The 27,864-nt window shown below is 55.5% G+C and overlaps 1 protein-coding gene across 1 annotated transcript in view; it reads left to right on the forward strand.

The window, feature by feature from the left end:
• Positions 1–2,158: 2,158 nt before the first annotated feature.
• The window catches only part of BAHD1 (bromo adjacent homology domain containing 1), a 33,847-nt gene continuing 8,141 nt past the window's right edge, over positions 2,159–27,864 (forward strand). Inside the window, exons 1-3 of the mRNA XM_082059120.1 lie at positions 2,159–2,481; positions 22,153–23,805; positions 26,951–27,312. Coding sequence (XP_081915246.1) covers positions 22,170–23,805; positions 26,951–27,312 — 1,998 coding nt within the window. The 5' untranslated portion in view covers positions 2,159–2,481; positions 22,153–22,169. The remainder of the gene's footprint in view (positions 2,482–22,152; positions 23,806–26,950; positions 27,313–27,864) is intronic.

A 27,864-nucleotide genomic window follows, 5' to 3' on the forward strand; every position in this document is an offset into this window, starting at 1 on the left:
TATCTGCAAGGTAAGACGTGGTCCCAGCCCCCTGGGACAGTCTCTTTAGTGAAATCTGGGGAGCATCCCTATTTTTCCAGCTCTCATGTTCTGCTGGGTAGGTAATGTGTTTGTTAACTTCTCGTTTGATAACGAGCTGGTGGTGGTCTCATAAACACTGCCTTGCATGAGTGGTTTCCCATTTGAATGCCAGGAAAACTCATTGTTCAGTCCTCAGCGAGCTCACAGGATTATATTCTGAGTACGCTGAACCAGGGGATCTGCTGCGCTGGGAAGGTGCAGACGCTGCTGCACGATGTCCTTGCTGGCCGCCAGGGCTGGCGCTGCTCAGGTTGGTTTAGCTCAGTTCTTTTCTGCGGCATCACCAGTTCTTGGTATTTGTTCCAGGCAGGTTTCTGGTTTATTTGTGTGTCACGCTCAGATGCTGTGCTCGCTGCTGGGGTCCCCGTGCTGAGCTCTGGCCCTCCAGAGAGGCCTCCCTGTGCACTCCAGAAACATGATGCTGAGCACAATTTATCCGCCCAGCTCACATTCACTGATATCCCATCGGGTATGGTTCAGCTGGGCAAGGAAAAAGCGCTGATCCCTTTTCCTACGGCTGTCACACTGCTTGAGGTCAGTGCTGCCGAGGCTGTGTCATCCACGGTGCTCCTTGGTCATCGCTTAGAGCTCGCGAATCCTGATTGCGGAGAGCAGCTGGGTTTATCGCTCACCTCGTACACAGAGGAAGGAAGAGAAACTTCAGCTTATAAAGGAAACAAGAATTTTTTGAGTCAATGTCTCCAAATAGCTGAATTTTCCCTCAATATTCTGTGTAGCATCTGGGTCCTGCATGCATCATGGCAGTGGCTGATCTTCCTCTTGCTCACGAGATCCTTGTGGACCAAGGACCACAGGAACAAGGCAGAGAAAGTGTTCTAACCCCTGGGTTTGCTGTGGCATTGTATTTCACGCAGACCCTCTGGGCTTGTGTGGGGTTTAACTCATCGTGTGTGTGCTAGTTGCTGGCTTCTCAGAAGTTTCTTAGCATTAAACAGGATGAAGAAAAAAGCCCATTCTGCAACTAATGGAAGGACTTCAGCGGTAGGAGACTGCGGTCCTGCCAAAGACACCACAACATCACGGATTGAAGAACTGCCAAGGCTTGTTGGTTTTCAAACGCGTTTTTCAGAAGATGGACGGTCACAGACGCTGTCCTGGCTGGGAAGGAGCAGCCGCTGCCGCGTCCCAGGCCTGTTGGTGCAGCCCGTGTAGATGACGTCCTGGCGAGGACACACGTCCCGGTGTCCCAGGCTGCGCGGGGAGGCTCTGGGACACCTGAGAATTCCCTGGTGGCCTTTTCCCCCTCAAACGAGCGGGGCGTTTCACCTCGCCTGCTGACAGGGCCGTTTGGGGGCACACAAACCGCCGCGGAGGCTCCTTGGCCGTCCTTGGGTCCCGCGATGTGGTGGAGGCAGCGATGGGCACCCAGACCCCCAAACCTTTGCTCCCCTCCTCGGTGGCCGCTTCCAGCGCGGCTCCCGCCGCCGGCCCCCGCTGCTCCCCCGGTGCCGGCCGGTCCCCGCTGCTCCCCCGGTGCCGGCCGGCCCCCGCGGCCCCAACTTTCCCGGAGTTGGGATGCGACGCCCCGGGTGAGGGGCGGGGGGCCATCCCGGTCTGGCCGGCTCGGGGCCGAGGGGCCCGGCCGCGCAGGCCGCGGGGGAGGCGCTGCAGGGTGAAGGGGCGCGGGCTCCGCGACCCGCCGGTGGCCGCCGCTCCCGGCCGGGCGGCGCTGACAGGAGAGCGCGGGCCGCGCCTCCCCCGGCCTGTGCGGGACCCTCCGGGCTCGGGGGGGCCCTGGCGCCCCCAGCTCGGCGGTGCGGCCCCCCGGGGCGTGGGGGCGGCCCCCCGGTCCCACGGAGCGCTGCCCGCTGGCTCCCGGCCGCGGGGGAACCGGGCCCGGGCGGGCCGGGGCCGTGAGGGGCTCCCGGGGGGGCCGGGCCGGGGGCGCGGGGGGGACCGGGGCGGAGGGGGGAGGGGGCGAGGGGCGGGGGCGGGCGCGATGATTGGCCGGTGGCGGCGGGCAGGAGCGCCCGCGATTGGCCGGCGCGGCGGAGCGAGCGGCGGAGCGGCGGCCGGCGATTGGCTGCGGACGAGGAAGTAGGAAGGAGGACGGCGGGGCTCGCGGCTTGCGGGGAGTTCGCGGCGGCGGCGAGCGGCGGTGCCTCCCGCTCCTCCCCGCGGCCCCGGCAGCCGCCCCGCCCGCTCCAGGCCTCAGCGCAGCGCCCGCACGGGCCGCGCCGGATCGCGACGCCCTGCGGCGAGGGCGGGCGGCAGCAGCGGGGCGCCTCATCCCCATCCCGCAGCCGGGCGGCTGCCGAGGAGGCGGCGCTGACGCAGCAGCGTGGAGCCCGGGACTCGGGTGCCCCGGGAGGGTTCCCGTCGCTGGATCTCGCCCCGGCCGGGGCCTGCGGCCGCCCCGCGGCGCGGGAGCGCGCCCCGGTGAGTCCCCACGCGGCCGTGCCGAGCGCCCGGAGGAGCTGGCGGCGCCGCCTCGTCCCCTCCGCCCCCGGTGGCTCCGGCGGGCCGGGAGCAGGTGCCGCCGCCGCCCCGGGGCGGGGGAGCGCGCGGGGTCACCGGGAACTTTCCGCGCCGCCGGGGGTGGGCGGCTGCGGCGGCGGGAGCCCCGGGAGGGCATCGCGGGCGGGCGCGCTCGGCGCCCCGGGGGCAGCGGCCTCGGCGGCAGGTGGGCCGGGCCGGGCCCCGCAGGTGCGGGCGGCCGCTGGGCGCGCGGCGGCCGTTAACTCGACGAGACCCGGCGGGGCGAGCCCGAGCCGAACCACCGACACCCCCCGCCCGGCCCCGCGGGTCCTCCCCCGGGGACAGCCCGCAGGACAAAGGCGGCGGGGCCGGCGGACAGGGGCGGGGGGCCGGGCCTCCGGGCCGCGGAGCTCGCGGATCCGGTGCGGGCTCGTCGCTCGGCGGTTGCCCTGCGGGAGGGTGAGGGCTCGCCCGGACATCGCCGGGTGCGAGGCCGTTCCCGGGGCAAACCGGGCAGAGCGTGGGTTGGCGGAGCCGCTCGCCGCGGTCCCGCCGTGCCGGCCCCTCCCGGGGCACGGAGGGGGTTTTGGGGCGGCAGCCGGGAGCCCAGCCGGCTCAGCCCAGCCAGAAGTTTGCTCAGGGCGGCGGGTTGATGTTTGGGGGGCCTCTCACGCCTGAGTGTGGAAATAAAGCCCTCGCCTGGACGGCCGTTAATTAACGCAGCAAGTTGGTTGACTTTTCTCCGGTTCGCTGTGCGGGGTCGCCGGTGCCGCTGCTTGGGAGCGGCGGATCCGTGTGAGCGCAGGTGCCATCCGGCCTCTTTGCGGGGATGGCGGCGGAGTTTTAATGTCTGTGATGGTTCAGCCCCGACGGGTTCCTCTCTGCCGCGCTTGCCCTGCGTCTCCCGTGGCCCTGAACATCTCTGCTTTCCTGCCGGTGGCTCAGAGCTTGTTTCCTCTTCTCCTTTTGTGTAGCGGTGGCTCCTAATGGAGGCAGCTTCGCTGGCTCCCTCTTTTCCAGCTGCTTCTACAAGGCGCAGGAGCCAGCACATGTGACTGGGCAGATCTCGGCAGGCTGGCAAGTGCTCTCCGGGCTACTGCTCGACAGACAGACAGACAGCTGCCGACGCGGGGATGCTCGCACCCCAGCATGGGGGCTCGCGGGGACTCCCTCTCTTTCAAAAGAGCAACAGCGAAACTTGAAAAATATGAGCATTTGGGATGTATTCTGTTTGCCTTGTCTTCCACCCCTCCCCTTTATCCACGAGTGCTTATCTGAAAGAGGTTCTGGTTTTGTTTTGTTTTAAAGAATACAGCTGCCCCTCGTGCTCGCTTTCCATCTGAAGTCATCATTGTCAGGAGCAGGCGGACCTCAAAGCGAAAGGCTTTTCTGGGCTTTTGCTAGCTTGGTTAATTGATCTGTCCATCAGTTTGCCACAATTAGCCCTCGCTCCAGCCTGGCGGGCTCTGTGTGATCTCTGGGGCTGCGGTTGCAGGGCTGTGTTCTGGGGTCTCGGGCTTTTATTTTAACGTTTCCAGTCCTTACGGTTGTGACATGAACTGTATGATAGACCGATGCTTTTGAAATCTTAATGTGATTTAAATACCAGCAAGCTGCTGATGGCTTTAACAGAAATATCCTGCTAACATATTCATCCTGAGCCATCCTTCACATGTGTCATGTCCTGGCTACCTGAATCCTTCTCGAGATTTAGCTGGAACTATCTAAATATTTGCTAGCGATAGGCAACTGTGTGTTAGTCTGATTTAACAGGGCATTTTGGATTAAAACATTGATTTCTGTTTGTTTTCCTGATGAATTCAGTGCAGCATTTTAAGTGGAGCAGCAGCACAGGCTTTCCAGCCGCTGTTCTTGAGCAGCGCAGAATTGCTCCCCGGTGAAGTGTAGCATTGCTTAGAGGTGTAAAATCAGCTGGAAAACCCCAGACCTATGGGTGAAAATAATTCCCATAACTTTGTAAGAGTGGATCCTTTCTGGGCGCTCTCTTTGCCTGTTGACGGTGACAATTCCACGGAACAATCTAATGCTGCTGAGAAATGTAGCATTAGGGGAAAAACGGTCCCAACCTTGGTTGTGTGGCAGAATTGGTGTTTCAGAACCCGCTGAGGTTTTCTCGTGCAGCTGTATCCATCAGTCTGGTGTTGGTACGCTGTCCTTTTTGCCAGTCATCTGCGTCACCTTTCTGTCTCCGATCTGACAGCCTTCTAATGTATTTGTTTTTTCAACCCCTCTGAGCAGCATAGGTGAGCTAAGCGTGTTTGCTCTGGTGGTGTTAATTCCTGCTGTGTGTCGCGGGGGCTGTGCGGGGCACACGTGCGCTGCTGCACTCTGGGGATATCTGATTTAGATAGCGCTTGGTGATTATTTGGGGGAAATACACCCTTCAGCAAATGCTTTTCTAATACTCCTGCAGCACTGAAAATAAGCCCTTAGCAGCAAATCTATCCAAAGTAAACAACTGAAAAATAATTAGAAATCGTAGGCAAAGTTGTGCTCACTGTTTGGCATTAAGTTCAGATCATGAGAAAATGAATGATTATATCTGGTGCTGCAAAAATAGGAAGGTGTGCTCGGATGTGCAGATACTGTGTCCAAAAGGAGCTGTGCGGGGCTTTTTTTGCCCCATCGAATACTGGGTTAACCATGGCAATACATCCCATGGCAGGAACGACAGAACAGCTCCCGCGTTGTGCCCAACCAGCCGAACTAATTAAGTCACAACTACCATATTGTTAATAATACATGAAACAGCAGTTCAGATAACCAGGAAACACAAAAGCCAAAAAATAACCCCCCCGAAGAAGTCACAAAGCTCAGAATAGCTTTGAACACGAGCTGTGTGCTCTGTGGGAAGTGGGGAGTCCCGGGGGCTTTTCCTCCCAGTGCCGGGGGGTTTCTGACGCGGCAGGTTGTGGCTGAGCTGTAAGGAGCTGGTTTGCTGTGCGGCTGCACGTTTGTGTGTCCTCAGATATCTCCTCTGAGCTGGGGGGTGTTTGGAGCTTTGGGATGCAAACTGCATTTAAGGGAAAAAAGGGGAGATGGCGTGTGAGGGTTTGGGGCAGGGGGGCTCCAGAAATGCTCATCGCCGTCCACAGTCGCCTTTCTGGCTTGGACCACCGGCATGCTTTTAACGACAAAGCAATACCCAAATTCATAGCCAGACTGCTGCCTGAGCGAATGAGTTCTCTGTAACAAGGCCGCTGTGATTTAACCCTCCAAGCCTACACTCTTGGAACCCCTGTGCTGGCAACTGATATTCTTTAAATGGGGAAAATGCACTTAAATGTAACGCTACTGGTTTTAGTTCTTAAGACAGAAAGAAATGTGATTGTATGGGACAATGCAATAGGCCTTTATCCACTTACTTGGTGTTCTAGCATGGAGCTTTATTATTTAAAAAAAAAGTAAAATAAAGTAGAGCCACAGGAATACTTGATGTTATAGTAAAAACCAATCATCTCCCATTGGGAGAACAGGACTGTGGAAATCTTTACCTTCACCTTGCTTTAGTGCAACGAGGGACTGATGTTAGCATTAAAAAGTCAAACCAAAGGATGTCATCAGGAAGAATACATGTAAATCTGGTTTTAAACTAATTCATTTTGCACCTGTTCTCTGTCCCCTGTCAATATTTATGGCACTGGAATTGAATGAATCTGTTCCATGTTATTTCTTCTCCTCCAGTGTGGGTGAGAACCCGTACGGAACAGGAGAGGGTATGGAGAGCTGCTGAGATGTAAAAAGTGTTGTCAGTGAGTCAAGTGAGCACCTGAGCTTGTCTTTTAATTCTCTGAACTACCAGCGTTGCAGTGAGAACGTTTCCAAACATTTAATGAAATTGTAGTGGAAGCCCCTCAAGTAGGGACAGCAGTTCATCACATACCTGAAAATGAGGGTAACCCCTGTGTTCAGGGCCCCCCTTCCACACATTGCACACGTGGCACAGCCAGGAGCGCTGATTTTGGCACCTTGTAAGAAAATCCCATTAGGTTCTAGGTGCATGTTCACTGGGATGCTGGGCTGACTCCTTGCCCAGGGCTGCCCTTGTCCGTCCTTCTGTCCTGCGTCTGCCTGGGCCGTGTACATGCTCTGCAGAGGTGCTGACTGTCACTGAGTCTGGCACGGGCTGAGTGTCCCCGGGCGCTGCGGAGCGGTGTGGGGCAGAAGGGAGGCTGTCCTGGGGGTGGGGGCTTGGAGCACTGCGGGAATCGCCGCTGGGGCGGGCGCGCTGCCGTGGGGCGGGCGCGCTGCATGGCCGGCCGGAGCCCGTGGGGCGGGCGCGCTGCCGTGGGGCGGGCGCGCTGCCGTGGGGCGGGCGTGCTGCCGTGGGGCGGGCGTGCTGCATGGCCGGCCGGAGCCGTGGCGCGGGCGTGCTACGTGGGGGGGGTGCTGCGTGGCCGGCCGGAGCGCTTTCGGTGCTGGGGAGCCTGGGATGTCAGTGAAATGTGTTGTGTTGAGGAACAAGCCGCTGTTCGGGTTCAGAGCTGCCGGTTCTGTATTCCTCGTGTCCCAGTTCTCCTGAACAAAGGTGTGACTAAACAAGAAAATTATGTTGGTTTTTTTCCCCCTTTGTAAGCCACATCACAGGAGCGCTTGCTGGCACCCATTGTTCTTCAAGCAGTTTTCTGAAGGGCTTTCTCCTGCTCAGCTTTGAAACCATACGGCTTATACAGCTTGCCCGCCTCAGCACGCTTGATTTTTCTTTTTTTTTTTTTATTTTGTTAATAAAAGATCTTGGCTTCTAGTAACTGCATGTGTATCAATATTTCAAATTATTTACGATGCTCTTAGGAATAGAAAGGAGGCGTTTTCCTAGCATTGATCTGAATAAAACTGCCTTGCCGGCACCTTATTTTTGTGTCCGAATGATCACCCTTTCAATAAAATTGCGGTGCTAGAGAAGCATCGAGATCCGTGGGCATCGCCGAACTGTGCCGCTTCATCCGTACACCAGGCATGGCCTTCTATTGTTCCTGGCCTGTGGGAAGCACTGGGAGCAGCGTTACCGTGCAGCAGCATCCTCTGCCGCCCGCCCTCATTGTCTCAGCGCCTGCAGAATACCTGGAACGGGCTGCGCTTGGCAGCCAGAGAACACAAATTTGGAGTTGGAGGCGCGTGAGGAAAAAAGCTGATTGAGCTGCGTTTTGCGGGCTGGGAGGGGAGAGGGGGCTGTGGGCAGCGCGGGCTGTGCTGCCTGACCCCGCAGCACCTCTCGCCCAGTCCTGCAATTAAAGTCCCCTAACGAGAGCCTGAAATGGAGGGGGGTCGGCTCTGCAGGAGCTCCGTGCTGTTGGCTGTATTGGGTAGTTGGCAGATTGAGCGCGTTCTAGCTGATTTAGGGTCGGGAATACCGTGAAAAGGATTTGGGGGGGAGAGGTGTATTGAGGCATCTCCCTCTGCGGGGGGACGCAGGCAGTGAGGAATAAGCTAAATAATCACATATTGATAAGTGTGGAAGGTTTGGAAGGAGGAGGAGAGCGTGGGCTTGTGAAGGAAACCAGTGGGCAGCAGGATTTTTTTGAAATTAAAAATCAGCAACAAAAGGGATGCAAGAGGCATGTTTAGTTGTGTTTCTTTGTTTGGCTGGCTCAGTGCAAGTGGGTTCGGGAGAGCAGGGCTGGCGCGGAGCGGGGGCGCAGCGGAGCTCTCCAGGTGCGCGGGGCAGCGCAGGAAGAGGATTTGGCAGCTGTCATCACATGGAGACACAGAAGAAGAGATTTTTCGTTAAAATCCTGGCTGAACGCCAGGTGACAGGATGGGTATGGAAGCCTGATGGCTTGGACAGGTCACTCCCAAACTGGAAATTCCGTAGATTTCACCGGACTGCATGAGCACTGGGAGAGAACCGGGTTTTGGGGGATTTGTGCCGTAAACCATCACTTGGTGACCCCAGCTCTCTCGCTCAGCCCTAATCAGCTGGAGGTGGCACGTGCGGTTACCGAGCACGTGTGAGCGTGTGGCGGTTGCTGTGCCTCCCCACGGCCCCTCGTCCCAGCTCTCCCCTTTGCGGATTCTGGAGCTGCATTTCACCAAAGATCCCTGGAAATGCGGTTGTTGGGGATTCCTACTGGCCTTTCTTGCACTGTGGTTGCAAAGAGCTGAATCCTTTCAAATCCTGTTAGAGAGCACAGACAGTGTGATAGGGAAAGCACTATTTAGCCTGCATTCAGAAAAAAAGCCATTTCCATTTCTTCCCATATAGTAGAAGCAGCGTGAGGGAATAATTCCCACTTCAGAATAAATTACCAGCTTTGCTGAAATTGCAGTCCCGGGGCCTCTGGGGCTCTAACGGTGTGATGAAAACCCGTCCCTTTTGGTGCTGTGGGTCAGCATCGCTCGTGAGGAACAACTTCACCGCAGCACCCAGGTTTTTGCCGCAGACAGCGTACCTGCGGAGCGGCTGCTGCGTGGCTGCCTGCGCAAGGCTCTCGCCTGCGCTCTGCATACGTGCCGTTTGCATCAGTTGTCCTGCCCGAAGCCACTAACGAGCTTAAGAACTCGTCTGTTTTCTCTGTGCGTAACAAAAATTAAACCCTTCCCTCCAAACAAAAATGCTGTCGCGTGCTCAGCCCGCTGCTTTCACCCAGGCACAATGGGCAATCGCTGACCTTGCCGGAGATGCCACCCTGAAGCTCATTACTGGATAATTAGGTGATCCTTAACCTTTCCACGAAGTTTGGGGGTTTGGGGAGCTCGGGGAAGTGATTTTTATACTGATAACATGACTTAATCCAAGACCTGGCCTTGAATTCCAGGCGCTGGGCTGTTCCAAACTCCATCTGTCCACTAAGTGAACGTCAATCCCATTCCAGCTTGCGTATGTTTCCACGGAAACCGTCAGCGGCGATGGTGAGAAGTGGACCATGGAGGGGCCGGGAACCAACACAACAGCGGCAGTTTTACTTTTTGGTGCTTGAACGTGATTAAAACCTAGTTAGCTGCAATAGCCCTGCGTAGAGCAGCGCTTCGAGTACCGTCCGCTCAGCGAGTTCTCTTGACGGAGCCTGTGTTTTGTGTCAATGAAATGTGGTCCATTTAAAAATTAAAGGGAAAGTGGCTTCAGGTGCTGCCCCTGAGGTCTCATTCCAGCTGTTGGAGCTTTGCACTTTCCCATATAGATTATGGGGTTTGTATGGTGTGCTCCTCTCTTTCTTTCCTTTCTGGCAGGCTGGAAAGCTCACGCAGGCGGCTGCAAAGCTGTGCAGCTCCTCGGCTGGACAAGGCGAGCTGGGCGCGTTCTCCCGCGTCCCGCCAGAGCAGCGGGTATCTGTGTGGTTAGACCCCTCCAAAATACGAAGTGTTTAGGTAAATTAGAAATCAGCGTCCTGGTCATGTGAAAAGAGCAACAAAGCATCTTGCTGCTACCAAGAAACGAGTTGTGTTTGGTTTGGTTTGGTTCCCCCCCCCCATTTAAATTATTTTTTCTTTGATTGAGAGTTTAAATTCTGCACAAGCCAGAGTTGTAAGTCTGCCTTGCTTTCTAAAGAGAAGCGTATTTCTGCCTGTTAATACAGTCATTAAAGAAAATGTTTATCTTGGTTATTGAAATGAGTAGTGAGGCTCTCACGTTGGAGCTCTAAACCAGGATATTATCTGTTATTTTAGTTTAAAGAATGTTGCTAGCACACTTGGGCTTAAAATGTTTTACTGTGACAAATAGCTGAAGCTGAAATTCTGGTGTCTGGGGATATCCCGCGTGGGTATATTGTATCCTTGAGCATTGTGACTGCAATAGGAGGCAGAGACTCCGCAGCTCCGAGCTCTTTGCAGCTGTTGTCCACCATCACATCCTCTTTGGCTCGGATCTCTGGAGACTGGGATTGCCAGCAGCAGGACCGGCTGTGGGAAGGCGGGTGCTGGGGATGGTCCCCGGGGCCGGGGCTGCGGCAGCCGGTAGCTGTGGCCGCAGAGGGACCTTTGCGGCGTGTCCCTCCTTATCAGCTGTTTACCCTCGGCGCTGTGGGAAAGCCCAGCTCGCTGTAGCTTTCTCGGCTCTTCCAGCATCTCCTGGAAACTTTGTACCGGTTCTTGTGTGGTTTGCCCGGTAGCTGCGAGCGTCTCCCGCTGCCGCTGTGGTTCCGCTTCAGCTGGCGGCTCCTGCAGCTGCAGGCGTCCGTCGCCCGGCGCTCCCGCCGCCCTCGCCCGGCGCTCCCGCTGCCCTCGCCCGGCGCTCCCGCTGCCCGCGCTCCCGCTGCCCTCGCCCGGCGCTCCCGCTGCCCTCGCCCGGCGCTCCCGCTGCCCTCGCCCGGCGCTCCCGCTGCCCGCGCTCCCGCCGCCCGCGCTCCCGCCGCCCTCGCCCTGCAGGCACGTTTACCGTGGGGCAGCTTCACGTTTGGTCTGCTTGTACCCCAGCCCATTGGATCCTTGAGCTCTTGTGCCAGCCACTTGGGTGTATGAGGGCGTTTTTCTCTCCCCCATCCCTCTGCCCTGTGTGTTGAACATCTCAATGTTAAATCAACACTCTCAAATCCTGTAGCTGAAAAGCAAGGGGTAGTACTGATTGTTTCTCCACTTGTTGGTGCTACGAGTCCCTCAAAAGTTCCCTCTCCCTCTCCCCCACCACGAGCGTGTTCTCCTTGGAGCTGGAGGAAGCGCAGGGTGCCCTCCAAGTAGCAGAGCACTCACTTGTGAAGAGCAGCTTGTGGAGCACTTGTAGGACTCTTGTCCCCAGCACTCAGCACACTTCAATGTTTAGAAGCCACAGCCTGACTTCAAGGGACCTTCCTGAAAATTCAGTTGGAGGCACCCGCAACATTTCCATAAAACTAGGCTGAACTGTTTAAAAACTTTGTGGTTCCCAAGGAGAAGTTGTAATTATGCTGCTTTGCCAGAGATCTGGTGGTTTATCCTCTGCAGGTCACGCTGGCTTCACGGTGACCTGCACTGATGCACATGACGTCTTCAAGGGCTGGATGTTGCTGGGTTCCCCTGGAGATGAGGCGATGCCTCTGCCTGCAGAGCCGCTGTCTTGTAGCCACAAATTTACATGTGAAATGTCCAGGTATGAATAAAGTCAGCGTAGCTGTAGGTGAGATTTGCACTGAAGCTGGAAGCTGTATGATGAAACTGTCCTGGCCTCCAAGCCAGTTGTAGCTGCTGATGCTCAGGAGTGATCTGCACCATGAGGTGCCTGTGCTGTCCCCGAGCTGACCCGCCTCTGGTGGCCTCTGCCAACGCGTGGCACGAGGTCCGGCAGCGTGGTGTGGAGTTACTGCACCCTTGTGGGTTAAACGGCTCTGGTGTTAGTGCGGCCCTGTGGAGTGCTGCTGGGCTGAAACAGCCGTGCTCGCTGGCTGTGGGACCCGGGGAGAGCTGCAATACTGAACTTGCATGCGCTTAACAATCAGTGGCGCAAATCACCGTCAGGCTTTAAAGCGCCTCTGCTGGCTGTGTGGCCCCTGTTTGCGGGAGCCGGGCGGTGGTGGTCACCCCGCCGTGGGGCAGGGGTGACCTGTTCCGAAGCATTGCTGACACACGCTCTTCTGACCTCGGCTTCTGCAGGCAACCTCACGCTTCTTCTTGCCCGGCAGAAGGAAAGATGTAGGAAGAGAGTTCTGAGTCTCCATAAGTGTGTTTTAAGGGCTTTCCTTCCCCTCTCATTCCCCAAGGAATACCATGTCACCATCACACACGTTATGCACGGTTCTCTCCACCCTGTTTTTTAGTGCCGTGACGTAAGCCCGTACGCCCTCTCCCCGCTGGCCGCCTCCAGGCCCTTCCCTGCTCCCTCGCTGCTCCATATTACTCACTGCACAGCAGACGTGGCCAACCGGACCCCGCTCCCTCCGGACTCAGTCCACGCTGCGCATGGAGTGTCTGACACGCGGAATTCCTGCCCATCTACCCCAGGATGATGTGGATTTATTTTTATTTCCCGGCAGCGGGATGTTGACTCAATCCGGCTGGTGCTGCTCAATGAACCTCGGTGGCTTTCTGCAGCGTCACCTTGCTGGCTGCTGCCTGGTTTGTGGGACTGGTGATTCCTGTCCATGCAGTGTATAAATTGCGTATTTGTTCCCTGTTGATGGACTCTTCTTTTTTAATGCTTCTCTGGTCCATCTAGATCATACGTGAACCCATAGCTTGTCTTCTGACTCGCTTGCTGTCTCTCCAGCTATTACCTGCAGGTGAGCCTGTGCCTTGCTAATAAAGTACCGTGTGACTTGCTAATAAAATATTGACTAGTGTGAGGCCTGCCCCGGGGTCCTGCTGTGTGTGTTGTTGTGTTTCATCACGGAATCGTTAGGTTTGGGAAAGGCCGCGCTGCCTGCCTGCCGGTGCGTTTCCTCAGGCCATATATCCCTGGCTGGCTCCAGGAGCAGCCTCAGAATCAGTGAGGAGCGAAGCCCGGCTCACCTTATTGCAAACCTCTTATCATGGCGTGGCTTTGAGAGCTAAGTGTGTTTAATCGCTGCCTTTCTGAATGGCCAGGCAGTGTCACGCATGTGTAGGTAGATAAATGCCAGTTAATGAGTGGATATAAAGCAAATCACTCCCAGCACAGGTCTGTAAATGCTGTCCAGTCTATTTAAAGGTGGTATTTGTTGCCACGACTGATCAAACCTGGGGTGCAAGCAAATGTGTGTATTTAAATACACCTCTACCGATATGGGTAAAGGATGAAGGAGCTGGGCCAGCTTCTAATGGGAGTTAAATGGGCTCTTGTGGAAGCAGTGTTCCAGTGACTGGGCTTCTAGTTGTTGAAAGTGCCTGAATTGCCTATGTCTGGCTTGCGGTTTCTGTTATTTTACCACCGCTTAACAGTTCTGGTGTGGAGACATAAACCAACATGCCGCTGCCTTGCTGGGGAGTTTCCTCTCAGCAGGTTTCTGCAGACGGCGCCGTGCCGGCTGCTGGAGAGGCTCCGATGGCTCTGCCTGCGCGCCCGGGCAGCGCGGGCGCCGCGGCCTCTGCCGGCCTGGCCTTCGGTAGCCAAGGCGCAGTCTGGGCAGGGCGCGGGGTCCCTCTGCCGTGGCAGCCGTGGCTTTGCCGTGGCTTTGCCGTGGGGATGGGCCACACGCGGGGTTTCGCTTTCCCCAACCCGCACCTCTGATCGTTCTGGAAAGAGCCGGCGCTTGAAACCTTGAAGTGCTAATTGCTTAGTAATGAAAAGTCTAATTGCCAAGCAATTAACTTTAAGCACTTAGTGGCTGGTGGAGGTTCAGGCTGGTCTGATGAAGATATTAATAACTGCAGGTTCCAGCCTAAAATCTCATCTGTTCCCTCTGCGAGCGTTGGTGCCGTGGGACCCCCACACCTTGACTCCCCAAGTCTGGAACTCGTCTGCCTTACCAGAGCCTGTGTTCCCGTGTGCTAATTCCCTAATGGACAATCAACTAATGATCTGCTCTTCAAAAACACAAAGCAACAAAAAACCCCTTGTCTGAACTCAGTGGTACAGGTACTTGTTCTCCTTTGAGAAGTCAGGAGGTGTTGCAGCACCGTTCAGTTGGGCTAAATTTTTCTTGACTGACCTAATACATTAAACCAGTTGAGTTGTGAAATTTTAAGAGGAACTTTTCCACTTAGCTCGTACTCATTTGTAAGTGCTGCGCTCCTGCATTAAGAAGAGGGAGGAAAGGGTTTATGGTGAGTTTAGTTGGGCTTGGCAGCGTGAGCTCGGCGTAGCTGTGCTGCGGAAGCTGTGTGGACACACACCCGGGTGCTGGTGACGCTGTGTTCTGTGGAGGAAAACACAACTGGGGTGTTCGGGTGGGTTGGCTTCTCCAGGAAACCTCTGGGGGCACCCGATAGCTTTTAGTAATGGATGCGCTATAACTTTACTCTTCCCTGCGTGAAACTCTAGGTTTCTATACCTGCAGAAGTTCTGCCCATGTTAATGAGAATATACTGAGCTTTAGCCACATCTGAACTTTTATTCCCTACATTCAAGTGCTGCCAAGTCAGCTTTGGGTTTAAACTCTGCTTAGTGTTTAGTGCAGCACGGTGGTTTATAAGACATCCGGGGAACGTTTGAGAGTGTTTGGTTACAGGGATTCTAGTGGGAATGCAAGAGTTTTGTGGAGTCTTTGACTTGAATTCGGGGAGGATTGAAGCCCTGGAACGGAGAGCTGCTCAGCACAGGTCGGCGTCTGTCACCTGTGTCCTCGGCCGGGGAAGCGAACGGAGGACGCTGGTGTTTGACGTGACGCTGGGAAAGTGAGGATAAGGAAATGTAAAGTCTGTATTCTTTGGAAGTGTGTGTTGCACTTTGAATGCAAAGAGGGATCCAAACTGAAGACAGAGGAAAGCTGAAATCCCAGCAAGGTGTTCTGCTCCATGGACAGCTGCTACAGACCAAGCTGAAGTTGAAGTAATGCGATACTTCTTTTGAAACTGCATAGAAATAATAGGTATTTCCAAATGAAAGATGATCCTGTCTTAAATGCTTAATCTAGAACTGAAAATACATTCAGATTGCAGTTTTAGTCTGAAGAAGTAGTTCTGGTCAATGTATTTCAGCTGGGGATGAGTCAGAACATAGGAATCCTCAAAAATATTGCATGAACTTGTTATTTAACATAGCCTTTTAGCCTGCCTGGGTTTAAGGCTTCTGTACATTCAAGTGGAGGTTATAAACGTGCACGTCTTAAGTTTTAAACCCCAGTTTCTCTTCTGCAGTCCTCTGGGCCATGATCAATGTGGTCAGTACCCTCAGCTGCGCCGCAGGGATTCGGGCGCTGAACCGGGCACCGCGTTGTCAGACCGTTGGAGGGATGCTCTGAGGGAAATAACATGATTATTTAAAGGCAAAACAAAATGTTCTCAAAGTTGCATTTCGGGTCAGATTTTAGGATGGTTAATTAAATGTTCCATTGAAGGAATGCCTTGCCCTTCCCTGAATTTCCTGCGTTGCTTTTTTTCCTCCGCTAAAGCAAGTTCGGAGCTTGCCCAGCAGTAACATGTTGTCTTTGGATGTCGAGTTTGCAGCTGAAAGGGCCGTGGTGGTGAATGGGCAGCTTTGTGGAGGGCGCACCTGCCCCGCGTCCCGCGGCCGCCCCGCCGCACCCCTGCACCCCTGCACCCCTGCACTGCCGCACCCCTGCACCCCTGCACCACCGCACCCCTGCACCACCGCACCCCTGCACCCCTGCACTGCCGCACCGCCGCACCCCTGCACCCCTGCACTGCCGCACCCCTGCACCCCTGCGCCACCGCCCCGCCGCACCCCTGCACCCCTGCACCCCTGCACCGCCGCACCGTCGCACCCCTGCACCACCGCCCCGCCGCCCCGCTCCTACACCGGCCACGGCGCATCTTCAGTCGTCTAAACCCAGCAGCTCGGAGGTTGTGCAACAGCGTGATTGGAACAGAGACAAGAGCTTTAGTATTTACTGCAGAAAAATCTTGCACCTTGTTCTGCAAAATAAAGTCTTGGAAATAATTTGTTATTCTGTTTTGTGTGCGCCAGGAATGGTGCCAGAGCTATCTGAGCACACTGACATATGATTGATATTTTACCAGACTCGGCCTTCTGCCTTGAAGGAATTTAGTTTGCATTTTGCATGTATGGAAAATCAGATGAGCAGGGCTTCTTTTTTAATTCTTTTTAAACCATGATTAACTTGATTGGCAAAGCTTGTGCTCCTTCTGAAAACACAACTGTCAAAGATGCCTCGAAATACTTCTGACTTGTTTTTTCAAACTACTTATAGGCATCTCACAGGGCGTCGTTAGCGTAGCTGTCACGGAGGCAGCTTTTTGCGGAGCCTATTTAAATTCTCATAGGCAATTCTTTGTAAACATGTGATATTTAATATATCTGGTATCTATGTGTAGTAGTAGCTGCTGCTGCCGTTCTCTGGGCTGTTTCAGGAGAAGCGCGCCCTCCGTGTGCGCTCCAGCCTTCCTGTTCCGCAGGGGGTCCCGCGTGCACCTCCCTCCCTCCCCAGCGCTCGCCCCTCCTCGTCTCCGTAGCCTGCCTGTCCTCGTTAAGAGGCAGCCTTAACGACTGGTTCCCTGGGCAGTGATATAGTGAAGGCCACGGGTCAGAACATCTCTTAAGCGTGAGAGCTTTGGTTTAAAGTTGGCAGGCTTGGCTCAACTTGGGTCTGATTCCCCCCGCTCCTCGTGCGGCAGATGCCGGGGTTTCCTCTGCCGCAGCTGAGCCGTGGCTGCCGCAGCCTGCCTGGCTCTGCTTGTGCACAGTTAGTGTATTATTTTTTCAGATGGGTTTTGAGAGGCGAGAAGCCGGTGGTGGGCTCAGCGCTGCGGGAACCGGTGGTGTTTGTGCTGGCGGAGAAGCGGTGTGTGCTCGGGGAGGGGGTTGGCTTTCCGGCCCTGTGCTTCTTGGTGTCTTTAATGACACGGTTGCTTATTATTTTTCCCTAGAGCCCTTGAACTGCTTGGTGCACAAACAGTTTAGAGAATAACAGCCAAGACTAGCGGCTCCTGGCCGCGGATGTCGGAGTGGCCGTGTGTTCTGCTGCTCTCCTGTGGGCAGCACGAGGGATGAACGCGGGATCAGAACGCTGGTCGGGAATGGCCGTACGCTCTGGCACCCTTAAGACATCTGTTCGCTCTGAGTTTCCTTCTCATCCTGGTGCATCCCTCTTGTTGAAAGGCAAAATAAACACGTCCCATCTTTGCCTTCAGAAGCTTTGCTTTTACTTTAATGCAAATATGTAAGCAGACCGTGAGTCCAAAGCTTGATCTGGTTTTGGTGGCAGCTGTTTGAGTTGCTGAGGTCACACATTTCTTCCCACATTTTTTTTTACTATAGCATTTACTGAAAAAGTTAACACAGTAATATGACTTTTCAGCGTCAGTGATGGGGAAAGGAAGGCTGGTGCCCTTCCCAAAAGCAATGTGCTTTTTCCAGGTGTTGCATTTGTCCCCCAAACAACTCACCTTGTCATCTTTCCACTCTGCCCTAGACTCGTGCATCGTTCTCTCCCGTGGATATCAAGAGCTGGCTTTTCTCCACTAGATGTGAGCTGGGTTAAGCAGTTTGCTCCTAACGGAATAAACTTATCCAGCAAGTGAAGTGAGTTGAACGGTTCTGGATGCGATCTCTTCTCCCGAAGCGTGTGCCAGCCTTTGGAGAGGTGTCAGAGCCCGAACCCAAACCTGCCGTGGGCATCGCAGTGCAGCGCGGCTGCCGGAGAGGGCTCGGGCATCCCCGCCGGCCCCGCAGCGCCGAGCAGCTCCCTGCCGCGCGCCGCGCCTCTCGCGCCTCCCACGCTGCTTGGCCATGGGCACTTTGCCTCTTTCTCCCTTGTGAGTGCTGCTCTCTGGGGCTGTGGAGAGAGTGTGAACTGTAATTCTGGCTTCCCCGCAAAGCGCTTCAGAGCCAGCGGCAAGAGCTGAGAGCAGATAACGGAGGCGAGGGCCGGGGAGCCGGGGGCGAGCGGGTCCAGCCCGCGGTTGTGCGGGCGCTCAGCCCTGCGAGCCCAGCGCCGTTCCTGCTCCTCGCCATTGCCCGCACACAGGTGCAGCGCTCTTGTTTTTAAAGCATCGCATATAATTGCAGTTGTTGGAGCACATTCTGCAACACTCCCAGCGATGTGGCTGGAGCGCAGGCTTTCGCAACAGAGCTCTAATTACGGTGTTGGACCGGGAGTGGAGCAGAGTCCCAGGCAGCTCCCAGAGAGCCTCTCAATCCCTTTTGCAAACCTTTGGGAAGCTCTGGAGACATGGGCTACGTCCTCCGGTATGATATTCGCGTGGCTGTCGGGCGGTGCTGGCGAACGGTTAGAGAGAGAAACGAGCCTTTTCTGCAGCCTAATGAGCTTGGTGTAAACAGTTTTCTGTGGAGCATGTGGGTGATGGAGCTTTCGATGGGCCTCCGGAGAAAAATTGGGGCTGGACCCCGGGAAGACAAATAGCAGCCTGGAACGATTACTGTCTTTCTAAATGTTGAGATCGAAACGATGCTTCCGCTCCTGGGGCTCGCGCAGCATTTGGGTCGTTCGGGCCGGGGTACCTGATGCTCCGGTGATTTATCCGGATTTCCGAGGGCTCCCGGGAGGTTTCCTTCCTGCAACACGTTCCTTACAGCGCTGAGAATGATTCTGCTGTAAAAGCAGCAGGGAGAAGGGAGCCAATCCTCCAGACGCTCACAGTTACAGGGCTGTTGTCATAGTGTAAGCTGTGCCAATTTAAATGGATATAACTTCTGCAAGTAGACAAGGGCTGAAAGTGACAAAACGATGCCTCACACAGGAAGATTCGTGTTGTGGTAACTCTTTGTATATTCCTGAAGTGGCACATGGATTAGGAGCTTTAAAAGCTTTACATTTCTGTGCATCATCTCCTCGGAATGAATGCAGCTCCGTAGCGAAGCTGTGGAAGGGAAATGGTGCTTGAATGGATAGTCCCAGACTAGTTTCCTCTGATTTCGCTTGCGATGGAGTGCGAGAGATGGAGAGACAGATGCTGCAGCTGCGTGATTACAGAAAATGCAGCTGTTAACACACTTGCTTATTTTCCTACTAATGAGGCATTAACTCTCCTCTGATTTTGCTGTTTGGGTAGTAGTTTTTTCCTAGCAGAAAATTGGACCGGTGCTGGTTTTTACTGTTTTTCTTTATTCTGCTCTGGTTTGGGTTCAACAGCTGTCAAGAGGGTTTTTCAGAACTAGTCTGGTTTGAGGAAGGAGGCAGCAATTCCAAGAGCTGTAAAGTGCTCGGGGGCTCCGGACGCAGCTGGTTAGACCAAGCTGCTTCCTTGGACTTGTTTCATTTCTGATAGAGTTACACTTCAGTGTCTTCTCACTGCTAATCCGGTTCCTCAGCTGCAGGCGGGAGATGGGTGGTTCTGGCTCAAGTGTCTTTGCTTTCGGTTCTTCAGATTCTCTCATGATTTCTCGGAGGCTTGTGGGCACAGCTGGTTTTTCTTCTTTGCTTTGTGAAGCAATCCGAAGGTGGAAGGAGGACGGAGAGCCCTGGCACCTCCCGTGCTGGCCGTACAACACTTGCTGTGAGTAAACCCCGCGTGACTCTGCTTTTGCGGCGGGATGCGCTTGGCTGTCAGAGGGTTTGCTGTTGAGCAGCCCTCAACAGCTCTGCTTCTGTGTGCCGGAGAAGGGGTCGCTGGGGGACAGGGAGTGAGTCAGGCTGCGCTGTTCGCTGGGACGTGGATGAGCAGGAGCAGCCCTGCGCAGAGCAGCCCGCGGGTGCAGGTGGTGGCGGAGGCACGGGAGGACCTGGTGGCAGTGCCAGCAGTGCCTTGTGTTCAACAGAGCCGTAGCGTAAGGTGTGCAGTGCCTGTTGCTCAGTGTGTGCTTGTTGTGCGGTTCAGCAGGTTGTTTCCTCGTGCCCATCCAACACCTCCCACAGCTGGCGCTGCCGTCGCTCCAGCAGCCGCACCGCGAGTCCTCCCCGGCTCCTCGTGCGCCGTGCGCGGCAAATCACCGGGGACCGGGAAGCGCACAGCGTTCCACGGGCAGCCGCGGCTGTGGGGAGAGGGGAGGGAGCTTCTCCCAAACACATGTCGAGGAGCTGATCTAAAACGCTGCGCTTGGATTCTGTGGGATATGGAGCCAACTCCAGCATCTTTTCCCTTCATCTTTCACAATAATTTGTGATAAATTCTTGTGGCATACGGCTCTGAGATTACAGGATTAATTACGAATGCTGAACCTGGTTGTTCTCACCTCCGTTAGAGTGTTGTATCAGAAAAAGGACTTGGGATGTTAATCAGTGCTCCAGGTTCTACAAACCGCTCTGTGGGTCATGGTGGTGGTTTATTGTGGTGATATCACGGGCAGGCTCCCTGTCTGCAAACTGAACCTTTTTAGCCACGCTTTGTAACTGTTCCACTCGCAATTGGTTTATTTCCACCGATAATATACTGATAATATTGAGCCAGCACAGAGCGGGCAGGATTCAGTTGTGCATTTGAAAACAAACAGAATTCACCTGGCTTTGGACTTGAGGTTTTCAGTGGGGTGTGATCTGGAAGGACGACTGTGTCTCAGTCTCCGAAATGAGGGGTTGGGGAAAGACGGCTGGTCGTTGGTTTAGTTTGGGGTTTGTTTGTTTAGCCAAGGAGTCTGTTGTAGAGGTTTTTGAGAGTAACGCTGACTTCTGTGTTTGCTTTAGTTACTTTGGTCGTATTTGCACGTTGTCCTGTGTTTCTGCTGTGGAGCTGGATTTGGGGCCGTTTGCAGTCCCGTGCTGGATGGTGCTGGTGGTGTCCTTGCTGCTACTTAAAGGATTTCAATACAGCCCTCTAGCAGCCGGCAGAGCTGCCTGTGGGCAGTTTGGCCTCCCGTGCAGGAGTTCCAGTTCTGGAGGAAATTGTCTGTCTGACTCGATGAGCATCATCCTAATCTCCAGAACCTGGCTTTCTGATCAGAAAAGCACGCATATATAGAAATGTTTGCTCCTCACAGAGCCCCTCGGTTGGACCCCGTGTGTAATGGGGTGTGAGGGGTCGCTTACCCCCACACGTGTTGGGAAGAGTCTGACATTTAGAAAAGCCACGTGCAAACCACACCGGCTTCCAGTTCCCAAGTTTCTTTTAGTTAACGCATATATAAGCAAGTCAATTAAAGCACATTGGGCTTATTTCAAATAGATAATCTAATTATCAGCTTGATTAAACCATATCAAATGAACAGTTCTTGTAATTCAGTAGCTTTGTCTGATCACTGCAAAGCAGTAGGAGCTTTAATTAAAAGACTGGAAGTGTCAGAGCAGCGTCGATGGTGTCAGTGGAGGGGGTTCCAGCCCAATACCTGATCGCAGGGACGGCCAAACTGCTCCGAGGGTGACGATAATGCGGAGACCACCTCTTTGGTGCCAATAAAGCACTGACTATTGCATTTCTTGTTATTTATGAGAGCAATTGTCCTTTTCTGCTGTTTCCGATGCTCAGATACAGACTTAATTAAATCCATTCCGCTGTCGCTCAGTTAGCCGATGTTTTCGTGTTTGTAGGTAGGTATCGCCCACCCGTGTCCTTTCCTGGCATGAGCCCTGCAGCCTCTCCAGGGAGCGTGTGCTGCTCCAGGCTGCAGAGCTGCCCCGTTCCGCAGGGGCCTGCCGAGCCTGCTCATGGGCTCTTTAATGTCCACAGCGTTTAAAAAATGCAACTGTAGGGAATGACAACAGCCGCGAGTAGCCAGGTTCTAACCTGCAGAGAGATTTGCATGTATTTAATTTATTCATGTTGGCAGATCTCTGCTTAATAGACCGAGTTTACTTTTCACATGAGTAGGTGGACTTTTTATTTTTCTTTGTCTAATTATTTCAGAAAACGCCAATGAACCAGCCTGCCTGTATCAACACGCAGCAGTCGAGTACCTGGGATTTGTTTCTGCTGGACGCCCTGGACCAGCCTCGATCAGCTTTAGCAGATCTGGTGTGCCGGGGCCGTACTGGGGCTGGTGGGGCGGCTTGCTGCCCCTGCCCCGCTTCTCCAGCCGCTGTGCCGTGTGCCGCCACCGCCTGGCTTTTCATTACTGTTGTGTTCTATGGCTTAATATTAAACCACATCTCATTGCATCCTGTCTCTTAATTGGCTTAACTGGCCATCACCCAAAAAGACTCTACTCTGTATAGAAACAGGCTTCCCCAAATGTTTCCTAATTGGCGGTTGGTGCTCTGTGAGGAGATGGGTCCCTCTCGGTGATATTAATAGGTGTTTTCTTCTCTTCCTTCTCAGCACTGGACGTTGATCCTATGACGCATGCCCGGAAGAAACAGCTTTTCCTTCTGAAGCATCCAGCGGGTTCTGCTGGGCAGGCTGCGGCGGCGCCGGGCGGCGGCAGGATGGACGGGAGCGCGGCCGAGCGCGGGGAGCAGAGGGACGGCGGCGCCCCCGAGGCTCCCAGCTGCCCGAGCGGCTTTGTGGGGACGAGCAAAAGCAAGAACCTGCGCGAGGTGCGCAAGACGTACCCGCTGCGGAGGCGCCTGCTCCCCGCCGTCAACAAAAAGACCTGCAAAGTGCTCCTGACCAGGCTGGAGGATGTGGCTGGGTCTCTGTCAAAACAGAGCCAGAGCTGTAACAAAAAGGACCTTCCCAGCTGGATGGAGAACTTGGGACCTGCTTTGTTCTCCGAACAAGTTCAGCCTGTGGGAGCAGGAAAGAGTGATTCATCTGGGGAAAAGTGCACAATAAATTACCCGGGGACAGAGCAAGACCTTGATGCTGCTCCTTCCGAGCCCCGGAAACGCAGGCTGGCCTCGCTGAACGCCGAGGCCGTCAACAACCTGCTTTTTGAACGGGACGATGGCTTGTTATCGGGCAGGCGCTTTCGCAGAGACTCTGTGAAAGCCGGTGGGGACTGTACCGTTAAGGGCTTGCACTGCAAAGCCGGTGACAACTGGCCTGCGCTGGAAAAAACAGCTGCGAAAACAGGCAAAGGCAAAACCCGGCATCAGCCCGGTCAGAAATGCAATAGCTGTGAGCATTCACTGGACGAGGTGTTTGATGATGGGACGAAGAGGGAGGACGGTGCCGTCTCCTATCACCCCACCCCAAAGAGACTGGCCAGCCTGAACGCCGTGGCCTTCCTGAAGCTGACCCACGAGAAGGAGCAGCCCCTCAAGCAGAGGAGCAAATCGGACGGAGAGGGCATGTCCGAAAACCACTGTTCAAAAGCCACGCTCAAATGGGCCAAAGCCGGCCGGAAGAATTGTGTCAAATCCAAGAAGGAGCTGGCTAGCTTAAAAATGGAGGCTCAGCCCGGCTGGCGAGGACTTGCTCTGGGTGCTTTTGGGAAAGGAGAGCAGCGGGACTCGGCCAGGCTCTATGGGACGGCGGAGCCCGTCCCGTACGAGTCGCTGTCGAGCTCCTACGCCAGCGCGGAGGGGTTCTACCACAGACTGCCTTTGCTCATGGGCGGCCAAGCCTCCATGAAGCCGGAGTATGGAAGACCTGGAGAGAAGTCCCCGACCCCCAAGCAGGAATTCCACCAGCCTTCCTTCCCCGTGCAGCAGTTCCCTCCCCTGCCCGTGCCTGGGAACCACGCGGATTGTGGCTGTCTCTATGAGTCCTCGGATCTGACTCCCTTGAACGGGTTTTACGTTTATTATGGCCAAAGTGGATACAGTGGCTACTCTCACTGCTCCGTTTACCCCAAGGACGAGCTTTCGCAATCCGCCGCCTGCGAGGGGCTCCTGGTCTCGCCCGGTTCCTTGCCGTCGGGTGCCCATTTCCAGCCGCTCCACTGGTGTAACTCCCCGTACTGCTGCGGAGAAGGAGCCGCCATCAGCAGCTACAGCGTCTGCGGCGTCGTGCACGTGCCGGAGGGCCGGCTGGGCGGCGTGCACGCCGGGCGGAACAGCTACCCCTACAAAATGCCTTTTGCAGCAGGTAAGGTGCAAAGTGCGAGCAAACCTCGTTGGGCGTTCCTAGGAGAAGAGGGCTGGTTCGGCGCGGTGGCTAACGAAGGTGTCTCGTTGCCAGGAGGCAAACTCCCTTGTGCCGGGCTCGTCTCGCTTGGCAGCCGAACTGCACATCAGAAAGAATCCGTGTTTCGCCTCCCCTTCCCCCATTTTTAGCCCTGAGGGCTTTTCCCACTGCAAAGTCTTACTGGTGTGGAAAGCACAGAATCGGTGAAAGGATTTGGGCAGTGAGGAGGTGACTCATGACTTGCCGTGCTGGAGCTAACGGCTTAGCTTGGATCTGCATAAAACGAGTGGGTTTCAGTTCCCCGGTGCTGTGCGCGGCTCCTGCTGTGCCGCGGTGCCTGAGCCGCGCTGGGCCGCGTTACCCGGTCCCACAGGGCTCCTGGCGGGGCCGAGCGCCCTTGCCGAGCGCAGCGCCGGGAAGAAGCCGGCAGTGCCGCGGTTATCGGACCCTCACCCGTGCAAGGCAGTTTCATGAATTGCCTAGATCTGACCTGGCGGGGCTGCCTAGCAATTCAGTTTGCGTCTGCTTTTTGGGCCGATGCTTCAATTTCCCTGCAGCGATCGGCATCCCGGGTGCACTGTTGGTTTGGTGGGTAGTGTTCCCGTCTTTGCTCTTAAACAGTGTCTGAAAATGATGCGTTGAAACGGGACCAGGTGATGGTATAAGTGATGTAGTTATTTGCCTGGCTCTCTTCTGTCCCCTGTCAGTTGTTCAGACTCTCCCTCCAATGTGCTTTATCTTCGAGCTTTGCCTTTGCTGTTCAAAAATATCTTTTGAAATATTTGAGCTGGTTGTGTGGGGGTTATCAGACACCAGTACTTGGTACAAGAGCAAACAGGAGGCCGCTGCTTCAGCTGTTGTTAGTGTAAATATCGGGCTTCCCGTTAACCACGTGTCCGACTCGAAAGGAGGCAGCGCTTGCCCGCCTCAAACAGAGGTTCGGGTAGGTGGGTAAGTTCTGGTTCAGCACTCCGGCTGAGCGAGGCTTTGGCCTCTCCCGCTCTAGGAAGCTGCTGAAACTCGGGAGCGTTTGGTTGAAGTATAATTTCCATTTTCACTAAATATCCCCGCTGTCCCGGTGCCGCTTCCTGCGGCAGCGTTCAGTGCTGGCTTCAGCGCTCTGTCAGGCTGGGTGCTGGCGAGACAGCCGTGTTCCGGTCCGACGGCGTTCCGTGCGCTGCCCCGAGCCCACGCCGGTGTCTCTGGGATGGCGGCGCCGGTGCCGCCGCCTTGGCGCAGCCAGCGGTGCGGGCGGCGCACACGGAGCAGCTCGGCTCTCCCGGCGAGCTGGGTGATTCTCGGGTGCTGGCAGGGGCAGGATTGCTCCCAGGGACGTGTATTTCCTGGCGATGTGTCACCCCGCTGCTAAGATCCTTCTCAGTGTGGGTCTGCAAGTGGCAAGATCATTTCTTTTTCTAGCACGTTTTTTGGATCTGGTGCATTCTGTAAAGTATAAACGTTTCACTGATCCTGATTTCCCTCCTCTGGGCAGCTTGGCTTTAGAAGCCTACAGCATCGGAATAATTTAGACCTTGTTTTGCGGATTGAAGTGTATAAGGACATCTCCTAGAATATTAACGGCACTTATGCTTAGGAGTTGATTTATTTCTTTTTTAATATATGTGTGCCTCTGAACCCTCATCCTTCGCTCGGCTGGGTTATTTTAGTGAATTAAAGGCGAACTTTGGCTGGAAGCAGCAGGCTCCCGCCTGAGCGCACTGGTGTGAGAGCATCCAGCTCGGCGTGTCCCTGCCTTGTGTTATGTGGTGTGTGAGACGTTCGTATGGAGCTGTCGGTGTTGGGTACGAAGAGGCTGAGGCTGTCCCGGGGCAGCCGCGTGCGCTGCACTCGGGAGCGGGCTTTGCTTTCCCCATGCGTGGGTGTGCAGAGCGGGAGCGGGCGGCGGGATGGGACGGGAGCGCTGCGGAGATGATTTATCGCGGGAGGGTCCCAGCAGGGCCGGCTCTGCGCCACCGCCCAGCCTGCAGCACGGCTTGGTGTGCGGCTTCCTCCCCTTCACCTGGAGCTCCAAACTGCTTTGGCAGCGACGCGCTGCAGAGGTGATTCACTGCTCCGCGGGTCCCGCGCCTCCGCGCCGGGCAGGTCCCTGAGCTGCGCCTGGCGGCCTGCCTGCTCACGGTCAGGGTGCTGATGGTCCAGCCCAGCCCTCGCGCTTGCAGTTCAGCAGCAGCTTTGCTGCATCTCTTAGGGAGGGTCAAGGGGGAGGCAGCAGGCAAAAGTTCCTGTTATTGCGAGGGGATCGCGGCAATTATTCCGGTGTTTTTTCACTTTCAGACTTTTTTCAGCGGCTCTGCAGCAGCGCAGCCCCGCAGATGTGCCAGCACACGCCCGGGGAGGCTGCCCGGAGCTGCCCTTGCGCTCACCCCAGCGCAGGCTTCGCGCTGCCTTGTGCACGGCTGTGGGAGCTTGTTCCTGCTGACGGGGGGAATTCAAACCCGACCTGCTCTGCCGGACACATTGGCGGGGCTGAGGGCTTGTTTTGGGACTCCTGGAGCTGTTCGGGGATGCTTTTGGAGGCAGCGTCAGCCCATTTCCTAGCCTGTTGTGGTTAAGGTGTTGCTGTGGGGACAGGGTTTTGCTGAAGGCAGCAGCGTGCATCAGCTGACAGGGTTCTGTTCCCTGTTGTTTCATGTTTCTGCAGTTAATTTGGAGAATCTTCTCAGTTTTCCCTGATGAGTAGAATTCAGCTTTTCCAAAGAAGCTGGCTGCTTCTGCTAGCGTGGCTTAATCCGTCCCATCGTTTTGATATGCCTTTTATTTCTTTTATACATATTGACAGGCTGGAACTGCCTTGGACACTGGCCAGCCTTCTGTGTGTTACTGGCTGGCATTACTTGGGGGATTTCGGGCGGTGTGTTGTAGTGCGGTGTCATCGGCAGCGGCACACTGGAGCATCGCAGGCTTAGAAATAGCTCTGCTTTTAGACTCCAGTGACAGTGCAAAATGAAATTACAGCGTGAAGAGTCTTTACTGCTGTAATGTAAGAAAGGGAATTTCAAGGGAAAGCGCTGGTAGTTTGGGGCGGTCTCGACCGTGGAGTTGTATTTCAGATGAGATCCGTGTCTCTTCTCTTCCTTTCCCCCAGAAGGCTGCAAGTCCCTGGAGCAGCTGAACCTCACGCTGCCGGTGGCAGGACACCCCGCGTCCCCTGCGCACCCGCTCTCAGGATGCCCCGTGCCCAGCGTGCCGCCGGCCGCCGAGCCCGTCCCGCACCTGCAGACCCCCAACTCTGACCCGCAGACCATGGCCCGGGAGTGTCCCCAGAGCTCCAAGCCCCCCAGCGGCTCCAAGTCCGGGCTCCGCAACACCACGGGCTGCCTGCACGCCTCCGACAGCAAAGCGGCCGGGGGCCATGGCCACCCCAAGCAGCAGCGCATCAGCAGGAGGAGGGCGACCAACGGCTGGATCCCCGTGGGCACGGCCTGCGAGAAGGCCGTCTACGTTGTGGTAGGTGTCTGCAGAGCTGGGTTTGGGGTGTGTGCGGCTGTGGCCATTGATGCATCTTCAGGGGACTGAGATCGTGAAGGCTTGAGAGCGTTTTGGGTCTTGCTTCAAGGTGGAGATGCCCACTAGGTGCCTCTAGAAGCCCTTGGGCACGTTGTGAATGGGAGCAGCAGGTGGTGCCTTTTGGCTGGGCTTGGAGGCCGAGCTGCGGGTGGCTGGTTTTTCTCGTGCACTCTGGTGTGACGTTGCAGGGGCTGTTTGGAAAGGAAGGAAAACCTGCTGCTCCCGTGCTAGCATCAGCTGAAATGCCGTGCCGATGAACCCTCCCGGCTCCGGCATCTGCAGAGGTGGCACCTGCTCCACGTGTGAGCCCATCCTATGGAGAGATCGCCCTGGCTTCTTCCTCCCGGGTTAGGGAAACCTGTTGGAGAAAATGAGGGGTGTTTGAGCCTCGTTCTAAGGAGTGGCTGTCCCTAAGGTAGCTCTCCTAAGGTGGTTCATCAACAGGGATCTCCCAGAGAGCACAGAGGACTGAGACAGCATCCTGGAATTCTT

This window comes from Streptopelia decaocto (genome assembly GCF_964273445.1).
Source record: "Streptopelia decaocto genome assembly, chromosome: 7".
Taxonomy (NCBI): domain Eukaryota; kingdom Metazoa; phylum Chordata; class Aves; order Columbiformes; family Columbidae; genus Streptopelia; species Streptopelia decaocto.